The 26,390-nt window shown below is 42.2% G+C and overlaps 1 protein-coding gene across 1 annotated transcript in view; it reads right to left on the reverse strand.

The window, feature by feature from the left end:
- The window catches only part of LOC124606728 (UDP-glucosyltransferase 2-like), an 83,897-nt gene extending 78,662 nt beyond the window's left edge, over window positions 1-5,235 (reverse strand). Inside the window, exon 1 of the mRNA XM_047138760.1 lies at window positions 5,160-5,235. Coding sequence (XP_046994716.1) covers window positions 5,160-5,165 — 6 coding nt within the window. The 5' untranslated portion in view covers window positions 5,166-5,235. The remainder of the gene's footprint in view (window positions 1-5,159) is intronic.
- Between the last annotated feature and the right edge of the window lie 21,155 nt (window positions 5,236-26,390).

Raw genomic sequence — 26,390 nt, forward strand, 5'->3', positions numbered from 1 at the left:
CCACCACCACCACCTTACGCGCAGCTCACTGGAAATTCTTGTGCCCGCGACCATAACGCCACCAGTACCAGTCGGACACATGAAGCAACATCTGACGCACATTTCTGATTTCATCGTCGACTTCAGTTATACTCACACACATTTACCAACTACGCGTTCTCTTCGACCTAAAGATTTTTACACCCCACCGCTTCGTTCCATATCCAGCAACAATATCTAACTCAGACGTCCGTCCAATCGGTGCCCCACGGTTTGGATTCATATCCATCAGCCTTTCCTTCCCTCCAACGTCCGGGCAACATGGTACCACGTCGCAAGTGGAAAATTCGCCACAAATCAACGTCTTCACGCCATCGGTCTAACGGACTCTCCACTTTGTTCCATTTGCCACCTCTTGGATGACGGTGTCCACCAACTGACTTGTGCTGCCACGAGTGACGCCTGGAAACTTGGCCGACAGTTCATTGCCTGTTACCTCCGCGTTCCACCGGACTCGATTGACCCATGGACTTTTATCAATCTTGAGCATACTTATTTCCCCGCTACCAAAAATCATGCGATTGTGTGGATCAAGGGATGGATGATCACCTGCATGTGTAATGGCGGCGACAAATCACGCCTTGATTTCTTGCAGTACTTACAAACCACCCACAGTGAAGTCGAGCACCGACCGAGCTACCGCGCCTTCTTCGCCAATTACCTACCCACGATTTTTACGTCACCCCCGCTCAGTTAGATGGTGCCACACGCCGAGAGCACTCCTGCCCCCCCCCCCCCCCCCCCCGCCCGCCCTGCTCACATCTGAGACTCTCAGCGCTACGCGTAGGCGTATGGACACGCGCCTCCTTTTTTTCTATGCACTATACCAGAACACACCGATTTTTACCCCACTCCACTGTTTATTGCTTCACACCTCTTAGCTTACATCAGTATTATTAATCTTTTTTTCCTGCACCTTGTTAATAAGAAAAATTGCTCGCCCTCTACGAGTGTAATGTCTCGTGTTATTTCCGCAGGAAGGATGGCATTTCTGTTGTAATTAAGCTTGTACCAATAAAGATATTTTGTTCATTTACCCAGTACCTGGTAGAAAAATAATAAACTAAAATAGAAAGAAAATAAATCAAAAATGTACTTCAAGGGAGTGATTCAGGGATGGGAGGCATCGCGGCCAGGCCTGGGGTTCCGACCCCCGCCCGACTTGTCTCCACCTGCTCGTACCTGACCACTCTACTCCTTTTTTTTTTACACAAAAAAGATGGATACAGCGTCTGCCATGTAAGCAGGAGATCCCGGATTCGAGTCCCGGTCTGGGCACACATTTTCACCTGTCCCCGTTGATATATATCAACGCCCGTTAGCAGCTGAAGGTATTAATACAATTCTAATTTCTTTCTAGACGGCTGCAGGTCATCAATGGTGCCTGTTCTTTCGGACATATCCATATAAAAATATAGTATATTATGGTTAAAACTGGAGTTAGCTGGAAATTATGTGTCGACACTGAGAGAGATCCCACTCGCTCCAGGATTCTTGTCTAGTTTTAGCAATTTTAACAGTTTCTCAACGCCATTCATTTTCTTTGGAGCGATTCAAGATTAAACTGGGGTACTACATCTGTGTCTTCCTTAGTAAACGAACATTTGAAAAATGGAGTCCAGCGAAAATAAACGAGATGTTCGTGTGGCCTTGTTAGCCGGGAGGCTCCACCCGGGGAAGCGCGGCCGCCGGCTCCAAGTTTTGTTTCAGTCGACGCCACATAGGGAGACTTGCGCGTCGGTGAGAATGACGACTAGATGATGAGGAGGGCACAACGCCCAGTCCACGGTCGGGAAAAATCTCCAACCGGGGACCTCTCAGCAGACGGACAAGAAAATCAGTAATTATGCTTTTGTTTTGTTACTCTGACTTTTAATTACTATGCCATCCATCTACATCCACATCTATACGCACCATTGTACCAGTTATTAGGGTTTCTTCCTGTTTCTGTTCCATTCACGAATGGAGGGCTGGAAGAATAATTGTAAGCCATTGACATCCTTCACGTTCGAATAGAATTTCTTTGTTTCTGTGTTAGTTTTATAAAACGATCCTACTACGTAGTCATTGAAGCCTACACACATTGCCGCGCGGGGTAGCCGCTCGGTCTTGGGGGCCTTGGTACTGTTCGCGCGGCTTCCCCCATCGGAGGTTCGAGTCCTCCATCTGGCACAGGTGCGTGTGTTGTCCTTAGCGTAAGGTAGTTTGAGCTAGATTAAGTAGTGTGTAAGCCTAGGGACCGATGACTTCAGCAATTTGGTCGCATAGGAACTTTCCACAAATTTCCAGTTTTCTTCGCACATTGCCAGAGGGCCAGAAGTGATTTATTCAGCAACTCTCCATATGGATCTGTGTTTAGTTTTACACCCGTTATGCAAGAATGGTTCAAGTGAGACTTCAGTCTACAGTTGAAGATAACATTCTTTCCACCTTTCACAGCCATCTGACCTCTTGATATTCATATGGTTCCTGTTCATTTCTTCAAAAGTATCTTCAATTATCCCACAGACGGTATTTACCATTCCCATAGTCAAGCATGCTTCAACTGTTTTGTGTTTCTTCTCTAACCAGTCCTGCACCACCATTTTGCACTTCCTTCCAGTCTCATTTTTAGAAGTATGTACTCCCTTATCCCTGGCTGAATTGGTGAATATTTCGTCAATTGGCTCTGAGTACTATGGGACTTCTGAGGTCATCAGTTCCATAGAACTTAGAACTACGTAAACCTAACTAACCTAAGGACATCACACACATCCACACCCGAAGCAGGATTCGAACCTGCGACCGTAGCGGTCGCGCAGTTCCAGACTGTAGCGCCTAGAACCGCTCGGCGACTCCGGCCGGCTTTCATCGATTCAGTACCTCATGTTTTATCCAATGATTTTATCTTGTATCATTTGATTTTACCTATTTGATCCTCTGTTTCTTCACCACGTCATCTCCCAGCCTTCTGTCCCTTCTCCGGTTTCAGCAATCTTTGCTCAAGACTCCCTTTCAGTCTCACAACATCCAAAGTCCTTTCAACACATTCAGGTTCCATCTCCTTAATTTAACCTATCGTTAATAAACAAGAAATTATGTAAAGAGTGCTCGTCAGCCCATTAAAATATTTTGTAGTTTAAAAACGACCTTAAAGTACTCTATCGTCCCCTTATACGATCTATTTGAAAAGTTCCGGATTTTTCAGGCGTATTCCAGCTATGTAACATTGTTTCGTGGCGCTTAAACAAAGTGTTTGCAAAATTGTGGTCTGTACAAAACTACGCAAAGTGTCTTCTCATTTCATTACTGACTCATTTCTCCACGTTCTTGACTTCTCTTCCTTTTCATGTTATTGAATTCGAATCTCGCATCACAGTTAAATTTTCGTCTCCCTTAGAGATGTGAACATTTTCCTTTATCTCATCATACTTTCTTTGAATCTCTTCATCAACTACATGTAAACTTGTATTACTGTAGTGCGTGTTAACTTGGTGTCTATCTTGTCTACAGTGACGCTTTCCACTGCGCTGTTCATAATACTTCACCCGCATTTCTATTTTCTTATTCATCATTATACCTACATAAGCACTTCCACTCATGGAATTTGTGTTCGTAACGCTTATTTAATATTAAGAAATTACATAGATTAAAATACTAGGTAATCGATTAATTCGTTCCGGCACTGAAATTTTAATGATTCTCTAAATTCAAATTCGTAGTAATATAAATAAATATTGCGCTAATAACTATTTTGTAAAGGCTGGTAGCATATTAGGGACCTTTTACAGTCGCAAATTGTATTTACAACACACCTTTTGACGCATCTGGTCGTTTATTCGCACTTGCCTCACTCACCATAGAAATGCAGTCTTACAGTACTTTCTTAAACAAGTGACATGTCGATAATCGCTATTCTCGATGAAAATGATATTGAGAACAATGATTTTTTCGATGTCAGATAGGAGAACGATCATACAGAGATGAACTAAAACCCAAACACATAGAAGGTAATACTTAGTTAGTTTAGTAGTGTTATAACAAGATGCGTTTTTTGGAGTGTTGACATACCGCGTAAAGACAAGCGCACAGATTTTATACAGAAATCAGTCGAAATGCAATTCTTTGCATAGGGCCCTTACGTCAAGATACTGACAAAACATACCTGAAAAATCTATGAAATTTTGCATGTATTGTGTTACGGATTACAGACAGAAAAAAAACCAAGTTCCATGTACTTGTGACTGGAGTAACGGTTTATTACTTACATATATTTCAAAGTTTTTTTATTAGTCGATTTAACTTTTCAGATACATAACCGGTAAAGAGCTTTCGTAAAGTATGTTGTCTGTGGTATGCTATGAAGATGTCTACAGCTGAATAATTAATACAACTGAACAAATTTCGCTTGTTTCTCAAGATTACGTTAATCATTGAAATCACATTCTTAGTACTTAGTATTGTGCCGTAGCTAATCTACGATTTGTTTAGACTATTTATTTTATAAGTAGAGTGCGCTGTTCACTAACGACCAGCTGTAGAATAAAAGCGGAGAAGAGGGAGCCCCAATTGGGAATATTCGACAGAGGATTTCAAGTTCTGGCAGATGCGTTACAACCAAGGGAGGCAAACCGAATACCTTATTCACAACTAAGGGAAGGAATTTAGTTTAAAGTAATTCTGGGATTCTGAGCCCGAGAGGAAAACACTGAAAGTCTACTGCATGTGAGATTGTATTCAGTTGTTAATGAATGCCTTCAAACCGCTTTATTTATTCACGACGCTGCTTCCGTGTATGAATTCAAAAGTAGGTAAATAACTAAAATGTTTGATAAAGCTAGCGCCACATGCTAATGAGTACATTTTATATCTATCATGTCTCTAGCGTCGGTAACAATAAGACTAAACAGACCGCCGACATGGTTGCGGGGCGCACTGTGTTGTTGGCGCAGTCCCGGATAGACCATATGAGATAATGCACAATGTATTACATTCTTGAAAGAAATAACTCGAACAATGAGTCACTTTTCTGGTATTGTATTGTATACAATAGTATTGAAACGCAGATTTTCTACGAACAAATGATATGAAGTATATTATGAAACAGTAAGAAAAATTACAGTGTAATAACACAAACATACCTTCATTGCGTTTAGAATGCCCGGTTGCACACCAACACTTTTAAAGGAACAGCGTGGCCGAGCTACTGACGGCCGCTCACAGCTTCTACTGTGTTATATAATGCCTACGGCATAACCGGCGATAGCGGCTAACATTTTATCGGTCACTATGATGCAGCAAAATCCTTGTCAGATTACTACCTTATGATGTTTTGCGTCGTATAAGCTGACTATAAAAGGCACAGCGTCTATAATGTGCCATTCTGAACTTTTGAGACCGTCAAAAATTTGTGCTTCAAAGCCTTTTATCCGGCACGCGGGTGTTCCTGTGTGCTAATAGGTTTCCTGTTTCCTCTCGGCTGCTGTAAGAACGTTGTTAGCTTTCCAAAGGAAAAATTTCAAATAACTACTTTTTATTCGCTGTATTACAAACGGCGATGGTAAGAGAAGTAAACACACGACATAATGAAAAGCAAAGAATGTAAAGGTGGAAACAACTGCCACAGGGCGCGTGAACAGGGCCTCCAGCTTGTATAAGACACAACTTTCAGCCAAAATATTGCGCAATGCACAAAATAGCGAAATGTCTCTAGGCAGCTATTGTTGCTTGTTACTGTTGGCTTATAGCCAGTTTCTTGTGAATCTCCATTATTTCTATTACAGAGTTCCACCTGCAAGGAAGAATTTACTGCTGTTCAAAAAAGGCACAACGGAATTACAGGCTGCGATTAGGCGTAAGTTGAAAATTTGTTCCGCACCGGGATTCGATCCCAGGTCTCCTGCTTACGTTGCAGATGCGCTGGTCACTGCGCCATCCAGACAGACCGCTCGTCGTAGCTGCTTCCTGTGAGACACAAGTTCTCGACATGTTCACACACTACCGATGTAATGGTCCTAGCCCATTACCCTCATTACTCGCGGCTTCTCGCCGTTTCCCGTAAGATTTCGACTTTGGTGTGCCTCCGCACTGAAGAGATCATTCTCGCCCCCGCTTTAATTATACAGCGTGTCAAATAGGACTTTAAAACTTTGGAATGATATATAAATTTATTGACGTAACCTACAGAATCGGTAGATATGTCATTTTGTACCAAATAACCTCAAATATGATTCACGTATTGCATCAGTACCACATCTCAGCACCAAGAGCACCAGGGTAGCGCAGAGTTAAAATGGCTACCTTCAGTGAACATTTTAATTCCACAGATGGCTTAAGATGGCCCAGAGGGGATGGTTTACTACCAGCAGGACGGTGGAACATCTCATTTTCTCACGGAAGTTCGAAGTTTCCTCGTCAACCGCTTCCCAGGAACGGGGATTGGCAGTGAAGGACCAATCGCGTGCTCCCCAGACGCACGTATGTTCCTCCCCTATCAAACAATTCAGTCGACCTTAAAAGTGGAATCAACGCTGCCGTTGCACGAGTTACGCCCGATTTGCTGCATTGAGTGCGTGAAGAAATTGACTGCCGGTGGAATGTTTGCCGCAACTTAAATGGTACTCAAGTCGAACATTACATTTGACACTTTTATGTGAGACTTGAGGCTGTTTGCTACAAATTCACACATCTACTGATTATGTAAGTTACCTCAATAAATATTTTTGGGTCGTCAGTCATCTGATTGGTTTGATGCTACCCGCCACGAATTGCTCTTGTGTGCCAATCTCTTCATCTCAAAGAAGCAATTACAACCTACGTCCTCAAATATTTGCTGTATGTATTCGAATCTCTGTCTTCTTCCACAGTTTTTGCCCTCTACAGCTCCCTCTAGCACCATGCAAGTCATTTTCTGATGTCTTAACAGATGACCTATATCCTGTCCCTTCCGCTTGACAGTGTTTTCCACATATTTCTTTCGTCTCCGATTCTGCACAGAACCTCCTCATTCCTTAACCCATGGTCCACTTAACTTTCAACGGCCGTCTGCAGCAGAACACCTCATATGCTTTGATTCTCTTCTGTTCTGGTTGTCCCACACTCCATGTTTCACTACCATACAATGCTGTGCTCCAAACCTACATTCTCAGAAATTTCTTCCTCAGATTACGGTCTGTGTTTGATACTAGTAGATTTGTCTTGGCCAGGAATGCCCTTTTTGCAAGTGCTATTCTTCTTTTGATGTCCTCCTCAGTCCGTCCGTCATTAGTTATTTTGCTGCCTAGTTAGCAGAATTCCTCTAATTCAAATACTTCGTGACCATTAATCCTGATGTTAAGTTTCTCGCCGTTGTCATTTCTGCTACTTCTCATAATTTTCATCTTTCTTCGATTTACTCTCGGTCCACATTCTGTATTCATTATATTTTTCATTTCATTCAGCAGATCATGTAATTATTCTTCACTTTTACCCAGGATAGCAATGTCATTGGCGAATCGTATCATTGATGTCCTTTCACCATAATCGTAATTCCACCCCTGAACTTTTCTTTTATTTCCATCACTGCTTCATCGATGTACAGATTGAACAATAGGGGGGTGGGGGGAGTACATTCTAGTCTTATACTCTTTTTAATGCGAGCGCTTCACTCTTGGCCGTCCACTCGTACTACTCCCCCTTGGCTCATGTACATATTGTACATTACCCGTCTCTCCCTATAGCTTACCCCTATTTTTCTCAGAATTTCGAACATCTTGCACCATTTTACATTGTCGAACGCTTTTTCCAGGTCGACAAATCCTATGAACGTGTCTCCATTTTTCTTTAGTCTTGCTTCCACTACCAATCGAAACGTCAGAGTTGCCTCTCCGGTGTCTTTATCTTTCCTAAAACCAAACTGATGGTCGTCTAACACATCCTTAACGTTCTTTTCCATTCTTCTATATATCATCCTTGACAGCAACTTCGATGCATGAGCTGCTAACCTGATTGTGGTTTAATTCTCGCACTTGTCATCTCTTGCAGTGCACGAAATTTTGTGGATACTATTTTTCTGCAACTGAGATGGTTTGTCGCCAGACTCATACATTGTACGCACCAACGTGAATAGTCGTTGTTTTGTCACATCCCCGAATGACTTTACAAATTCTGATGCAATCTTATCTACAACTTCTCCCTTATTTGTTGTTAAGTCCTTCAAAACTCTTAAATTCTGATTCTAATGCTGGACCCCCTATCTCCTCCATTTCGACCTATATTTTTTCTTCTATCACATCAGACAAATCTTTCCCCTCATAGTGGCCTCCAGTGTACTCTTTCCACCTGCCCGCTCCCTCCTCTGTATTTAACAGTAGCATTCCCGTTGCATTCTTCATGTTACCACCCTTGCTTTCACCGAATGTTGTCTTGACTTTCCTATAAGCTGAGTCAGTCCTCCTTTTTCGATTTCTTCACATTTTTCACACAGCCATTTTGTCTTAGCCTCGATGGACTTCCTGTTTATTTTATTCGTCAGCGACTTCTATTTCTGTATTCCTGAATTTCCCTTAACATTCTTATGCTTTCTTCTTTCATCGATCAACTTAAGTTTTTCTTCTGTTACCCGTGATTTATTCGTAATTACCTTCTTTGTACCTATGTTTTTCTTTCCAACTTCTGTGAGTGCCCTTTTTAGAGATTTTAAAGGCACATTTACACGCTGAGCAGTTATTTAGGAAAACGTCGTAATTATAAGTTGAAAAAAAAAGATATATTAAAAAACCACATATAAAATCCACGGTTGTGGAGGCACTGCCTGCAGCCGCTGGAAAACAGAGGAAGAATTACGATCGTTAGATGACGAAAGTATAGGTTACTTTTTGTTTGATAGGTCCTGTACAGATCGGACGTGTGTGGCACACCGCCATTAACATTGTATTATTTCAATATTTTATTCGCGAGTTGCAATCACCTGCGCTCGTAATCGCCCGCATCTCGTGGTCGTGCGGTAGCGTTCTCGCTTCCCACGCCCGGGTTCCCGGTTTCGATACCCGGCGGGGTCAGGGATTTTCTCTGCCTCGTGCTGGCTGGGTGTTGTGTGCTGTCCTTAGGTTAGTTAGGTTTAAGTAGTTTTAAGTTCTAGGGGACTGATGACCATAGATGTTAAGTCCCATAGTGCTCAGAGCCATTTGAACCATTTGCACTCGTAATCACATGATGTAAGTGTGTTTTTAAACTATGTTTCTATCTCAGAATATAATTATTACTAATCCATGTAAGTTTTATTTTGTGTCACTAGTTATTTGTAACATTGTTGAGTGTCTTGGCTTTGCAAAAAAAGGATCCGTAAATTGAGAAGATAGTCTCGTCCAGCACGAACCATCGACGTCTTCGGGTGCTGATCTCAAATACGAAGTCATATATATATAAAAGATAAAAGGTGAATCTGCAAGAGCGCGGTTATAATTAAAATTATGGACAAAGATGCCTTGCCCAAGCACATAAAAAGAAGCAAAGTTTGTAAAATATCAAACATAATTAATATTCCATACTGTTACCTCTCTTATGTGTGTGTAAAGTTCAGATACGAATAAGACCAAAAAAAATATTTATATTTATAAGATGTCCATTACTCATCGACTGTATTGCGTACTGGCCTATTCCTTACTGCTGCATCTATATCCTAATAGAACTTCAAGCGTATCTCGTTATTCCTCAGTCCTTCTGTATGCCACTTCTTTGCGTACTGATCCTTCCTGATTAATCTGTTAAACTTAAGCCTACTCTTCATTACTACTAAATTGTGGTCTGAGTATATATCTGCTCCTGAGAACGCCTTACAATGCAATATCTGACTTCGGAATCTCTGTTTGACCATGGTGTAATCTAACTGAAATCTTCCCGTATCACCCGGACTTTTCCAAATATACCTCGTCCTCTTGTGATTGGCTGGCTGGGGTGGCCGAGCGGTTCTAGACACTACAGTCTGGAACCGCGCGACCGCTACGGTCGCAGGTTCGAATCCTGCCTCGGGGATGGATGTGCGTGATGTCCTTAGGTTAGTTAGGTTTTAGTAGTTCTAAGTTCTAGGGGACTAATGACCTTAGAAGTTAAGTCCCATAGTGCTCAGAGTCATTTGAATCATTTTTGAACCTCTTGTGATTCTAGAACAGAGTATTCGCTATTACTTGCTGAAATTTATTACAGAACTTAGTTACTCTTTCTTCTTTCTCACTGCTTGTCCCAACCCCATATCCTCCTGTAACCTTTTTTTCTATCGCTTCTCCTACAACTGCGTTCCAGCCCCTCATGAATCTCAGATTTCCATCTCCCTTTGTGTACTATATTACCCTTTCGTTACCCTCATATGCTTTCTCTACCTCTCCATCTTCATCTTCAAAATTTCTATATCATTCCAAAGTTATAAAGTCCTTCTGACTCACCCTGTATATGTCTGAAGGAACAAGCACCATTTTGATCTAGTAGTCACTACGAATTAAGACACAAGCGTTAGTCCGTGCCTTTGCGATGAGTACTGTGTCCGGATGGCACAGTGGTGAGTGCATCTGCGCAGTAAGCAGGAGACCTGGGTTCGACTCCCAGTCTGTCACAAATTTTCGACTTTCGACATTGATTTAAATCAATGTCCTTCTGCAGCTAATGTCTGTAATTCTTTCGTGTCTTCATTCGTAGTAGTTGCTGGATCAAAATGGTATCTCTTCTTTCGGACGTGTCCGACAGAAAAGACACCACATGCTGTGTATACAATTAATATAATTCCATTACTTTGAATAAGTGTGAGTAGTCGCCATGTATGTATCAATACTGATATCGCAATCAACGACGCTCAAGGCTATTCACGAACATGCAGGTTGTGTCAGTCAGCACGTCTCCGATGTTGAAACTGTAAGGCGATCTACTTCTAAATAGCAAGGTACAGTCTTCCATCTTCAGTTACTTTTGTAAAGGACTCTCTAAGTAATATTAAGCCCCCCCTCAAAAAAAAAAAAAAACTCTTTCTTTCAAGAAACCACAATAGATGAAAGAACCCACATTAACCGGAATTTTCACCACATTTTGTAACTAATGACCAGACTGATCCCACTTCGATCACAAATACTACCTGTATTCGAGAGCACAACCCTAAAATATACTTGAATGTCATTTAAACGTAAAGTTGGTGTCGAAGGAGGTATATGGTTTTTTCTGGGAGAATTCAGACTGCACCCATCTGTAAGTCTTCGGGTTACAACTTTTAAGATGATGGCAGTTAGTGATGAAAAGTTACCCAGAAAGAAGTAAAAGTTGTGCAGTCTCTTTCTGAAGAAACAGAGCACCTTTTCTTTTTTTTTTTTTAATGCGGAGAAACTTGAAACTTTTGACTTGTTGGTGGGTAGATTATTACGCAGGAGGCCCATTAATGTTTACCCTGATATCAAGATTAAACATTAACCTCTGTTTTTTGTTACAGGTCTACTAGGGAAACCCATGAAATTTCTGTACAGCTGGGTCTTATTCAACACTTTCACCACAGGGAGCGCTGTGTAAGCTATATCGTAAAAATAAGTTCCCTCCAGCAGAAAGTTCAATTGTTCAGACGCTACAACCAGATGATTGCCCAAAACGTGAACAATTGGTAATTATCGTGCTGAACCGTTTGGATGAGGACAATGATTTCTTGAAGCGTGTGTGTTTTTCCGATGAGGGTACATTTCATGTTTGTGGCTCAGTCAACCGCCATAATGTCCGGATCTGGTATCAGAAAATCCTCATGTCGTAAGAGAACACGTTCTGAACAGTCCAGTGGTTAGTGTGTTGTGCAGGTTAACGTATAATCGAGTGATTGGCCCATTTTTCTTCCTTGAAAGCACTGTAACTGAATATGTTTGCTTGTTGGTGAATTGTGCTGTTCGCCAGCTACATGATATGCAAGACACTATCATCTTTCAGCAAGATGACGCTCTTCCCTCCCTCCCCCCCCCCTCTCCCCCAACACACACACCCTAACACAAGGCTGTAGAAGTTCGCGATTTTCTTAATGAAACCTTCTCCAACGGATGGATTGGCAGAGACGTCCCAGTTCCATGGCCGCGGATCACCTGACACTATCCCCTTAGATTTCTTTCTTTTGACGTACATGAAAGATATTGCGTACAAAACAGCAATTCCTGCTGATATTGTCACATTGCAGCAACGCATCGGAAATACCATCAGCACAATGACACCAGTCATGTTGGAGAATGTGTGCAAGAGGCTGAATACTGGCTTGATATTTTGCTTGTTACCAGGGATGCACATGTTGAAGTGATTTAAATGTTGAAGTGTATTATCTGTATTAAATCTTTACGTAAGCCTCAAAACTTAATAAGCAGAGGCCTATGTGATATATCGCATGTTTCATTTACTGTATCCCATAAAGAGTTACATTGTCTTGTTATCAGGACAAACATTTATGGACACCCTGCGTAAATGAGCACAGAAGCGATTGCCGTAAACATTTGCGGCTAGAGGGATAATTGTAACTAGTTTAGGATTAGTAACAGCCTACTGTCAAGTGAGAAATCTGTATGCAGGATACCTGTATTTGAGAACACTTGTGTGGTTGTGGCTACTGTGTTTGTACCAACAAGGCCTATAAACAGTTAAGATCTCGGTCAGAACGTCTATCCTGATCACAGAAAACTATTTTGCCCACGAATATCATGCCAGGAGTTAATCCTTGCTGATCTGAATTGCTTTTCACCAAAGAAATATTTCATTCAAGTTATACTGTCTTTAGGTAACAATAAACAAGACCTGTAAACATATTTTTGAAAAATAAAGTTTAGTGTATGCTTCGCGGAATGAGAGCACTTAAAATAATTGGAACACTGTCTTCATCTACATCTACGTCCATGCTCCGCAAGCTACCTGACAGTGTGTGGCGGAGGGTATTTAGAGTTCTCCCTTCTATTCCAGTCTCGTATTGTTCGTGGAAAGAAAGACTGTCGGTATGCCTCTGTGTGGGCTCTAATCTCTCTGGTTTTATCTTCATGGTCTCTTCGCGAGATATACGTAGGAGGGAGCAATGTACTGCTTGACTCCTCGGTGACGGTATGTTCTCGAAACTTCAACAAATGCCCGTACCGAGCTACTGAGCGTCTCTCTTGCAGAGTCTTCCACTGGAGTTTATCTATCATCTCCGTAACGCTTTCGCGATTACTAAATGATCCTGTAACTAAGCGCGCTGCTCTCCGTTGGATCTTCTATATCTCTTCTATCAACCCTATCTGGTACGGATCCCACACCGGTGAGCAGTATTCAAGCAGTGGGAGAGCAAGTGTACTGTAGCTTGCTTCCTTTGTTTTCGGATTGCATTTCCTTAGGATTCTTCCAATGAATCTCAGTCTGGCATCTGCTTTACCGAAGATTTATTTTATATAGTCATTCAAAATTTTATATGGTCATTCCATTTTAAATCACTCCTAATGCGTACTCCCAAATAATTTATGGAATTAACTGCTTCCAGTTGCTGACCTGCTGTATTGTAGCTAAATGAAAAGGATCTTCCTTTATATGTATTCGCAGCACATTGCGCTTGTCTTCATTGAGATTCAATTGCCATTCCCTGCACCATGCCTCAATTCGTTGCAGATCCCCCTGCATTTCAGTACACTTTTCCATTATTACAACCTCACGATATACTACAGCATCATCCGCAAAAAGTCTCAGTGAACTTCCGATGTTATCCACAAGGTCACTTATATATATTGTGAATAGCAATGGTCCTACGACACTCCCCTCCGGCGCACCTGAAATCACTCTTACTTCGGAAGACTTCTCTCCATTCAGAATGATCTGCTGCGTTCTGTTATCTAGGAACTCTTCATTCCAACCACACAATTGGTCTGATAGTCCGAATGCTCTTACCTTGTTCATTAAACGAAAACACTGTAATGAGGTAGGTGAAAGTGAAGAATAAATATTTTTCCTTACCAAGTTTGATGTTAAGCAATAATCTGTATATATTACAAAATACACAGAATTAAGGTAATTTGAATGTTTATGTTACAACAAAATATTTTTGTAGATAATACATGGTGACATTGAACTTATGTGACATGATGTCCTTGAAACATTCCTTATCCTTGTCAAAACAAAGTAACATGCTGCGTTTCCTGCAGTTCATTCTAGATTAGGTATTACGGACAACACCCATCTCCCTTTATCAGGTCAGTGTTCTGATCAATGGCCTATACAACTGTAGTGTACAACTGGAAGAGGTGCTTTCTCTGTTCTCCTGTCCTTCATCGACTTAGGTTTGGTGAATTGGTTGGATGTCCTCCCTTTCTCGGTTCTTACTTACCCCTCTTCAAAAGACCTGCTGCAACATCGTGACAGAGTGAAGGACTAGTCTGTGTGGTACATCTTTCTGACCATGATGTCTTATACATAAGAGCCATGCATTGGCACGTGTCATCTTCACTAGATGAAATATTATTTTCAGACAGAACAGGCGTTCCGTGATATTTGTTCGGCAGAACTGGATTAGAACGTCATACATGTCAACATCTCCCACAAAACGTTTGTATTCTATTACTATCATTTAACCATCGATTCTTTAAAGAATCGAATTCCCTTGTATAATACACCTCGGTACGTTTGATTACAAATGAGGTAATACGTTAAATATTTGACGCTGAGCATGAAGCAAGATAAAGTTTGGAAAAGATTTGAAATAATGTTTTGGAAGCTGCCATGTTTTCTCACTATCAAAAATTGGATGACTATAGTTCGAGTAATTTGCGCTTCGTTTCAAGCAATAGTTAATTTTTCTCACTGTTTTTGGCGACGTTTCTCCTGCTCCGTGTATCGTAAAATGATATAATTTGCAGTTACATTCAGTGTGTATGCGCATACCGTCTGTAAAGTCTGTTGCGAATGGAGTTAGTAGTAAAATGGAAATAAATTAAAACGCCATGCCTCATGATGAAGCTTTACTGCACGAACAGCGAAAATGTAGTATTTGATAAGCTTTCTCCCTTGTATCATTTTGGGGGGTGTCAGCGAGAAAAACTTTCTTTAAGATTTGAAATGATGTGTAAAGTTTGTTGGAAGTCGCAAAGTGCTCGCATTATCAAACTCGGGAAGTATGAAGTCTGGGTAAATTTCGCGGCATGAGCTATGCCGCCTCTAGATATATACACAGTTTCTAACTGTAATCAAATTTTTGTTGCTCCTAGAACACGTTATACAGGCAACCTGAAACTTGATATCGTGCACCGTGACCCATGAACCATGAAGCGGGTTAGTCGTTTGGTGATTAAAGTGTCAGAAAGACGGTCATTCCCGTATTGCTTTGCAGCAACTGACCAGCGTCTTACATCGTTAACGTACTCCTGACTCTCATATGAAGAAACGAGTTGCGCTCCCTTGTTGTCAAACTATTTCAGCACCAAAGTGTTCTCGTTTGTCTCAGCCTTGTAATCATAAAATCCTCGATGAGTTCGCTTCAGGCAACCACATGTCTGCAAAGAGTTCCATGACGGTCGATTCTTTCTCACAGTGTTCCCAGGTTCTTTAGTTCCTCAGTCAGATCATGGGAAGCAAACTAAGAGTTAATAAATAATTTGTGGTTGTGATGTTCAGGAAAATTACCTACAAGCCTCATGAGAACACCACCAGTGATACCTAAAGGACTATCATTCACTTTTGTCCATTTCTCTACATAAATTTCAAGATAACACAGAAAGCCACATGTACTTTAGTTGTTGTTCTCTTCGAACCATGTTATCAGTATTGCTTACATATAAATAAGTCTTAACCAACAAAAACGATCATGTAACATTTCACAACGGCTAGAAGTAATCCTTTATATATTGTACAGGGTGTCCCATTGAAACCTCCCTGATTTCAAAGACCCAGGAAAGAAAAACCGCAGTAGATACGACAATGAAAAATGCACCACATTGTAGAGCATCTCAAAGAATTTATATATTTATCAGCAATATACCTCTACATGTGAACCATTTGTGGCTATCTATATCTGTAGCGAGTCTGTATTCAATTTCTTGCCAAGTTCTTTGTAACATTTCCTCTGTTATCGTTGCAAAAAAATGGTCAAATGGCTTTGATCACTATGAGACTTAACATCTGAGGTCATCAGTCCCCTATAACTTAGAACTACTTAAAGCTAACTAACCTAAGGACATCACACACATGCATGCCCGAGGCAGGATTTGAACCTGCGACCGTAGCGGTCATGCGGTTGTGGACTGTAGCGCCTAGAACCGCTCGGCAACATCGGGCGGCTGTTATTGTTGCAATTGCATTAGTGATACGATGTCGCAGCGTAGGAATATCGTCCACTTTGGTCGCATACACGCCGTCCTTCACGAATCCCCACATGAAGAGATCAAGTGGCATAATGTCAGGTGAACGTGGTGGCCAGGCAATGGGTCCTCCGCGTCCGACACAACGACTGGGAAATTTCCTATCCAGGAACTTGCGAACAGCTGTTGACTAATGTGGTGGAGCTCCATCTTGTTGAATAATGATGTTGGGCTGCAAGTCTTGTATCTGAGGGTATACAAACTTCTCCAATATGTACCTATACACTGAGCTATTCACTGTTTGTTCCGCATAAAAGAACGGGCCACCAATCCCCTCGTGCGTTAGCCCACAGCATATGTTTAGTTTAGGGCTATCACGAACATGTTCAAGTGACGATGTGCGAATTTTGCTATCCCCAATTCCGAACATTATGCCTATTAACCGTTCCTGATAGATGAAATATTGCCTCATCTAAAGAATAAACGTCTTTCCAGGAAGCTGGCATCCATACCAATACACTACAGCATATCCACAGTGGTTCGGCATCAGATGTTGCGGAATTTGCACTTTGTAAGCACACATATGAAGACCCTGGTGAACTAGAATGCAATGTTGATTGAGGTACATCAAGTTGCCTAGATGCTTGACAAATTGAGTCACGTGGGCTTCTGAGAAACGTTTGTCTGATGTCGTCCATTGTCTCTTGTGAAGCTCCGTCATGTTCACTGCCAGAATGTTTCAGAACACTTTCTGTTGCCAGAAACTTCCTATACCATTCCTTAATTATTTTCACATCAGATGGATCACATTCATACAGAAGGACGATATTTATTTGCATAGTAATCAGCGATTTTGTTTCTGCAAACCACACTACTGCCTGTGCTCGCTGCTGTGGAGTCGCCATTTTCACTTTATTCGACCATGCTGCACTCTGGCGACGATACTTGGCATTTGTGACGCAGGAATATAAATTCTTGGAGATGTTCTGCAATGTGGTGTATTTCTCATTGTCGAATCTACTGTAGTTTTTCTCTCCTGGGTCCTTGAAGTCAGGGAGGTTTGAGTGGGACACCCTGTACTTTGGCAATGCAATAACTCCACGTAATATCTCAGTTACAAAAAGTCTGCGACGCTTCAATTGTACGTGTGCCGATGGACTTGGCTGTTTTTTTTTTTTTTTTTTCAGAATGATGCTGCTGTCAATAACTTTTTCATAGCAATTCAATAGGCTTAACTCATCAACTGAAAAATCAAAAATGTGTCATTGTAGGTCACATCTATTGGTTCCACATTTTCGTGTCTTAACGTCCGCTCCTTACCTGATGCATAGCTATCTCACCTGGAACTTGTGTTTCAAGACTTATACACTCCTGGAAATTGAAATAAGAACACCGTGAATTCATTGTCCCAGGAAGGGGAAACATTATTGACACATTCCTGGGGTCAGATACAGCACATGATCACACTGACAGAACCACAGGCACATAGACACAGGCAACAGAGCATGCACAATGTCGGCACTAGTACAGTGTATATCCACCTTTCGCAGCAATGCAGGCTGCTATTCTCCCATGGAGACGATCGTAGAGATGCTGGATGTAGTCCTGTGGAACGGCTTGCCATGCCATTTCCACCTGGCGCCTCAGTTTGACCAGCGTTCGTGCTGGACGTGCAGACCGCGTGAGACGACGCTTCATCCAGTCCCAAACATGCTCAATGGGGGACAGATCCGGAGATCTTGCTGGCCAGGGTAGTTGACTTACACCTTCTAGAGCACGTTGGGTGGCACGGGATACATGCGGACGTGCATTGTCCTGTTGGAACAGCAAGTTCCCTTGCCGGTCTAGGAATGGTAGAACGATGGGTTCGATGACGGTTTGGATGTACAGTGCACTATTCAGTGTCCCCTCGACGATCACCAGTGGTGTACGGCCAGTGTAGGAGATCGCTCCCCACACCATGATGCCGGGTGTTGGCCCTGTGTGCCTCGGTCGTATGCAGTCCTGATTGTGGCGCTCACCTGCACGGCGCCAAACACGCATACGACCATCATTGGCACCAAGGCAGAAGCGACTCTCATCGCTGAAGACGACACGTCTCCATTCGTCCCTCCATTCACGCCTGTCGCGACACCACTGGAGGCGGGCTGCACGATGTTGGGGCGTGAGCGGAAGACGGCCTAACGGTGTGCGGGACCGTAGCCCAGCTTCATGGAGACGGTTGCGAATGGTCCTCGCCGATACCCCAGGAGCAACAGTGTCCCTAATTTGCTGGGAAGTGGCGGTGCGGTCCCCTAAGGCACTGCGTAGGATCCTACGGTCTTGGCGTGCATCCGTGCGTCGCTGCGGTCTGGTCCCAGATCGACGGACACGTGCACCTTCCGCCGACCACTGGCGACAACATCGATGTACTGTGGAGACCTCACGCCCCACGTGTTGAGCAATTCGGCGGTACGTCAACCCGGCCTCCCGCATGTCCACTATACGCCCTCGTTCAAAGTCCGTCAACTGCACATACGGTTCACGTCCACGCTGTCGCGGCATGCTACCAGTGTTAAAGACTACGATGGAGCTCCGTATGCCACGGCAAACTGGCTGACACTGACGGCGGCGGTGCACAAATGCTGCGCAGCTAGCGCCATTCGACGGCCAACACCGCGGTTCCTGGTGTGTCCGCTGTGCCGTGCGTGTGATCATTGCTTGTACAGCCCTCTCGCAGTGTCCGGAGCAAGTATGGTGGGTCTGACACACCGGTGTCAACGTGTTCTTTTTTCCATTTCCAGGAGTGTAGTTAGGGATGTCTCATCTAATTCTTTCTCTACATCGTCATTTTAAGTGTGAATTTCCGCAGGAAAATCTAAACGGTCTGTATTCAATATTTCACTAACAAGATGTTCTGGACCAAATCTTCTTCGTCGAAAAGCTGCTACCTAAATAGATTCCTCCTCATCACCTTCGAAGACAGCACTTTCAAAATCAGATACATGACTTTCTTAAATTGCAACAATTTCGTCTGTCAGTGACCACCGTATATCTGTAAATAAATGCTATCTAAATATTAATTATGTTGTGGCTGGTAACCTGAAAAGTGTAATATAACACGACGAATAATTAACTGCTGGTAGCATTATATATAACTTATACCATATTTTCATTGTCAAAAGTTGAAAACGGGGATAATAAGTATTAAAGAAGTTACTAAATAATCGAGTACTGAGCGAGGTGGCGCAGTGGTTAGCACACTGAACTCGCTTTCTAAAAGACGACGGTTCAAACTCGCGTCCGGCCATCCTGATTTACGTTCTCCGTGATTTCTCTGAATCGCTTCAGGCAAATGTGGGGATGATTCCTTTGTAAAGTCACAGCCGACCTTCGTTCCCCATCCTTCCTTAATACAATATGACCGATGACCTCGCTGGTTGGTCCCCTCACCCCCCACCCCCACCCCCTTATTCTGAATTAACCAACCAATAATCGAGTAATCATTAGCAAAGCAAACCATTCATTATACGCTAAAATATGTAAATCGTGATGATCTACTGATTCTAAATGGAATTACTATTTTCTCACGACATAAATTTTCATCTCTGGCATACATGCTCTTTATTCTCCAATTCCGTGCGCAATATAGAAACTGCTAAAAGAAAGATTTATATTATACTATATTATATTACATAACATATATATTATCATGAAAGTTCTAAGTGTAAGACTGAAACAGGAACGCCAAGCACACGTCAACAAACTACAGAAGATTGAGACCTAATAGCTGATCAACCAACAACATGCTGTAATCTGTCGACGGAATTCAGACTATATGGCAAGATTCCATTTGGAAACATTCGCTGCGTAATAAGAGCCCCGAAAGGCGAATTAGTTAATGACACCAATAGGAAACACACTGTCAGTAAAGGCAGTTCCCCGGACACTGCGAGTTTGCGCACCACTGCTCGCTCCCCCTGCAGTGCTGAAATCATATCCTTTACTGATATCGGATCAATTGTTTTCCTCCCTCTGCAACACTGCGCTTCATAAGAACCAGGCTTTTCTAATTTGGTAATCATTTTTTTCCATACCCTTAGCAGACATCAGACGAACGCCGTTTTTTCATAGCCTTGAGTGTGTGGACTTCTGCCGAGCTACTCGCAAACAGTCACCCTTTTTATTAAAGAACTTTAACAATAGCACAAGATTCTGCATTGAGATGGTCATGCCGAACGTATCAGTCACAAACTTTGGGCCGGCCATCGTGTTCGAGCGGTTCTAGGCGCTTCAGTCCCGAACTGCGGTGCTGCTACGGTCGAAGGTTCGAATTCTGCCTCAGGCATGGATGTGTGTGAGTCCTTAGGTTAGTTAGGTTTAGGTAGTTCTAAGTCTAGGAGACTGATGACCTTAGATGTTAAGTCCCATAGAGCTTAGAGCGATTTGAACAAACTTTGGAACAGCCGTGTACCCTGGTACTGTCGACAAATGGTATCAGAGGAAGCTCTGATAGTCCCTGAATTTACTTGGCGCCCTTTATGAGACCACAGAAACAAGTGTTGTCACAAGTGTTTCATTTTGGACAAGTTATGTGATGAAGTGGAGGGAGTATTACACACTAAATTACAGAACGCATTTCATTAATCTCTTATTTCTTTCACTATCTTAAAACAAGAGGTGCTAACAAGGGTGAAGTAGCGTTGCTGTGAAACACATCAAAGTCGTGTTTTCTTATGTGTGAAAAAGTTTTCAAAACTATCTCGTTTGGACAGCTTCGTTTAAAGGTCTGTTGAAGTTCCGTCCTATCTGACAACTACCTTCTGTAGAACGCTGGATGTCTACTGTACGTAGCTCATCGACGTTCAAGGTTCCTTGTAGTTCAATGACAGTGTAGTGGAGGAAATGTATTAGGTCTACAACTTTGCTTCCACCGTTTTGCAATAGACGGCAGTACTGGAAAGTAGTGGTGCAAGTCGTTCGCCATGTCATACAGTAAGCTCAGGCATTTTAGGACATAACGCCATCAAAATTTCAGTCTATTTTTGATTGCATCATAAAGTTATTCTCGACTGAATACGTCAACTTAAAGCCCAATTCTCGTTTTAATTTTCTGCTTTGATATGCAGAAATTTGCGGGCGAGGCTCATAAAAAGCTGGGTATGTCCTATGATGAGACGCCTCTTAGTGACAGAACTTCGCAGAAAATGATGTCCATGTTTCAAGAATGGTGATTTTGACGTTGAAGACCGGCATGATTGTGAAAGTGAGAAAGCTTTCGATGCTACAGCAACCGACGGGAACAATAACAGGAGATCGTTATCGAAAGCAATTGATGTGTTTGAGCCGAGCACTGAAAGACAAACGGCCACACTGCAGCGATAGACATCAAAAAATGATTTTACAGCATGACAGTGCACGACCCCATGTCGAAAATCCCGCCAAAACATACTTTGAAACGTTGAAATAGGAAGTTCTACCCCACCAGCTGTGTTCTCCAGATATTCCTCCCTTTGAGTGCCACCTTTCTCGATGTATGACACACGACCTAGCTGACAAGCACTTGCGGTCATTTGAACAAGTGCAAAATTGGATCGATTCATGTCTCCCCTCGAAAGATGCCCAGTTTATACACTGCGGCATTCGTATGCTGCCCATAATCTAGGAGAAAGCAGTGGCCAAAGATGGCCAATACTTTGAATCGTAAATTTTTTGTACGTTTTTCACAATTAAGTCTCAAACTTCGAGGAAAAACGGCGGAATCAAAGTTGTAGACCTAGTACATTTCGCAGTATCGTAAGAAAATTCTGGTGAAGTTTCAGTGGGCTTCCAAAATATGCTCCATTTAGCGCTTATTACTCGGAAAGCACATTCTGTTAATCACTGTAGTATGGAAAAGTGTTTGTTGAAATATTTATTCCATGGATCTAAAACACATCGACTGTAATATTTGATAAAATGCCTGAGCAATCGTATGCTTAATCTCCAATGAATACAAAAGGCAATCCAATTGATGTACTTAGTAGTGGAGAGTATGGCGGTTTGTTAAGCTCCTCTTCCTGCACCAAGTGAAATACACTTGGAGAATAAAATCTACCACCTTCCCTTTCCTTCCCACAACCCCCAACATCAGTCATAATGAATTTCCCCCGAGGATCTGTGACTGCTTAATGTATGACTGAACGAAAATTTTTATAACCATAAAATATAGTACCAAAATTTTCTGGACATTTTAGACGAAAGTGTTTTCTGTCAACATCACCGACTGTGGCTGGGACCTTCTGTATGGTGTACAAGTCATTTGCAGTATTTAGAAAAACGTGTGGCTGGAAGCAGTCCCACAACATTTTGGTAGTTACTCCACAATACTTACAATGGCTTTGAGTCCTGTTGTGAATATCAGATCCATGTCTCGAAAATTTCTTCTCACTTTTAGGAACCTATAATAATTCTTGTTTTTCAGCTATCTATGGTCCTTGAAAATGATGTTTTTTCATTGGGTGTATTAGCTTGAATATCAGTTATATATATCGAAGATTCGCCTATTAATCATGCAGTAACATATTGTCCTCTTCGCGTACTATCATTTGCCAAAACCTTTAGCCGCATGGTGTAGCCGAGCAGTCTGAGGCAGAAGTCTTGTCATCACGGTCCGCGCGGCTTCCCCCTCGGAGGTTCGAGTCCTCCCTCGGGCATGGGTGTGTGTGTCGTCCTTAGGGTAAGTTAGTTTAAGTTAGATTATGTAGTGTGTAAGATGAGGGACCGATGACCTCAGTAGTTTGGTCCCATAAGACCTTACCACCAATTTCCAGTTTTCCAAACTCTTGTTTCGATATCTTAAACCGTTTATGAGAAATTTCATTGTGCCTTTTTTGCTGGCACATGAGATCGGGACGAAGCATTTTACATACGATCAATTTTCTCTACACTGGCGATAGCGATATCCTTCTGAGTTTAAAAGATAATTTATTACGTTAGCTACATTTCATATGCAGGAACATGTGATCTAAAATGAACTAAACACAAATTCACAGTGAACCCAAATTTTCGATGCAGAATTTCCGACATTCTTTCTCTAGATTAGTTAATTTCGAAGTACCGCAATAACTATGACTGTTAACGAAATGGTACGCAGTTTATAATGAAGCTGCAGAGGAAAGCTATGAGATACGCGAGAATCAATTTTTTCACCCAGTAGTTTCTTTAACATCGTTTGAGAAAGACTGCAGATCGGCCGGCTTGCGCTTCTGCCGTCCACGCAGTGAAGCGAGACAGGCGTGTGCACAGCTGCCTCCTGCCCCATCCACCCACTGTAAGCGGGCGCGGAGGGGCAGCTGCCCGATGCGCACTTCCTCTCTGCGTCGTCGGCGCAGCCCCTCTATGATCGGGGACTAATGTTCGCCTTTTGTAGCACATCTGAACCCTAGATAACGAAGCCACTAGCGAAAAAGACGTAAGTACATACACAGCTGGCCGTTAAAATTGCTACACCAAGAAGAAATGCAAATGATAAACGGGTATTCATCGGACAAATATATTATACTAGAACTGACATGTGATTACATTTTCACGCAATTTGGGTGCATAGATCCTGAGAAATCAGTACCCAGAACAACCACCTCTGGCCGTAATAACGGCCTTGATACGCCTTGGCATTGAGTCAAACAGAGCTTGGATGGCGTGAACAGACAGCTTCAACACGATACCACAGTTCATCAAGAGTAGTGACTGGCGTATTGTGACGAGCCAGTTGCTTGGCCACCATTGACCAGACGTTTTCAATTGGTGAGAGATCTGGAGAATGTGCTGGCCAGGGCAGCAGTCGAACATTTTATGTATCGAGAAAGGCCCGTACAGGACCTTGTAATGTCCACACAGAAAATACCTTCTACCACGCACCAATTAATCATTGTCAATCAAACCATCCACATTCATTCACTTTGGAAAAGTATCTGATCTGATTTTCTCGTAATATATGCGGCGACAGCTCGACGACGCCAAAGTATTTTCTAGTGTGTGTATTCTTTGAAATAACAGAGATGCATATATGCATTCTCCATGGTTGTTAGAGTGGTAACTAGGACAGCTTCTGGAGTATCTGTTGAGGGATTGACGTGTTTCTGAGAGATACATATTCTGCTTTTCTTCTCGCTAAAGCGAGCCAATTAACATTTGTGCCGCTAGCGGTTTGTTTGAAGAGAAAGAGACTGTAAAAGGAAAATAATTAAGACGTGGAATCACCGGAGATCTGGACATGTAATGGAGATGGATTTAATACACAATTTCCTTCATACATAGGGTTTGTGACTTTTTGTTCTGGAGTAAATGAACGAATGAGTTTTTCTGAATCAATTGATGATCACGTTGGCCCTGTAATTAGTGGGGAAGTTTCAGCTGTGTCGAAGAGAGCCTGCAATCACTGAGTCTGTGTTAAATCGTCCAAAAAGGCTTCGTACACATCTGGAATTCTCAATCTTTCGTAAAAGGAACAAATTGTCTACACGATGGATTCTCCCGACTGAATACAGTGTTTAACAATAATAATAAATGTAAAGATCTCTTACAGCAAGTCAGTCAACAAATGGGAGGTCCTTATTTTACTGTATAGATTTATGTGTGAAGGTGAAGGGATCTTAAAGGCAACAGATACACGTCTGTACAGACAAGACATTACACAAAGTTAGCGGCTAGCTGCATTCATCATCTGTTCTTAGATGAAGAGACGACAACTTATTATCCTTAACATTTAATAATAAAATGTTAAAATGTCCAATACGTGACAGGACACGTTTTTGGACGTTGTTAAAATAATTTTGTTCTCTGTTTCATGTCAACTACGGCGAGCTAACCTAACTGACGCTTGGAAAAGAGAGGAAAGACTCGCAGACAAATAAAGCCAAAAGACAGCACGCTGGGCGCAGAGAAAAGGCCAAATCTAAATTTTTAATATTAGAACTTGCTAGAATAGTGGAAGTATACGCTATCCTGTTTAGCGTTATTGATATTTGAACACTGATTAATTCTGTTCATGTTAGATGTATTTTGATTGGCCTGTCCCAGTTGCATTTATCTGTTTATGTACATTTAGAAAGTAGACACAGAAGTACTCTTGTGTGAACGGAGTTACATATAGTGACAGTAGAAGGTAGTTATATACAGTGACAGTAGAACATTTATATGGTTTTAACTAGGGCAATGTTTAGGATGAGTCAAGCAGAGCATAGCAGCACGCAACAGCCTTCAGCTGTTAGCACTGATAATAATGATGCAGTAAGAAGTGTTGTAGGACCGATGGCTACAGATAGCGCAATAGATCGCCCTGTAGACACGGCTGTAGGTGTAACAGCAAGTACGCAGCAGGGATTAGATCCATTGGTAATTATCATGAGACAGATGCAGATGATAACCGAGAGCATGAATACTTTGAAAACCGACATTAACGCGAAATTAGCCTCAGTTACTGAAGGGCAGGAAAATCTGAAAACCGATATTAAAGCACAATTAGTGACAGTCACTCAAACTCAAGAAGAAATGAAATTAGTCCAGACTGAGATTAAGCAGCAGTTACAAGACAGTTTTTCCGAATTAGAGCAGCGGATAGAGGCGAAGACCAAGGAACTCAAAGATCAGGCCGAAGAGACGGAACGAAAATTAACTGCACAAATAGAATTGGTGAAAGCGCAATGTGTGGAATCTACTCACTGCGTACGTGTCGAAATGAAGGAGTATGTGGCTATTAAGATAGATACTGTACGGGAACAAGTGGAAATGGTTCCGCAATTAGTACAAAAGCAAGACGCCATGTCATGTGCAATTGCGCAACTTCCTGAATTGGCACGTACACGGACTAACATAAAGGAAAGCGTTGAACATCTGACAGAGCGTCAAGGCGTTATAGACCACCAAATTAACGTATTAACGGGTAAATTATCCGAAATCACATTAGAAAACAAAAGGCTAATGTGTGAAAACGTTGAGCAAAATGAGGCAGCATTCCAGAGTTTATCTGGCAAACAGGAAGAGAATTTGTTTGCGAAAGGACTTGAGGAGGTGCGACAGCAGTTAGGTGCTGATTTGGAGCATTGGAAACAAACGATAGAAGAGTCT

This window comes from Schistocerca americana, chromosome 3 (assembly GCF_021461395.2).
Source record: "Schistocerca americana isolate TAMUIC-IGC-003095 chromosome 3, iqSchAmer2.1, whole genome shotgun sequence".
NCBI lineage: Eukaryota > Metazoa > Arthropoda > Insecta > Orthoptera > Acrididae > Schistocerca > Schistocerca americana.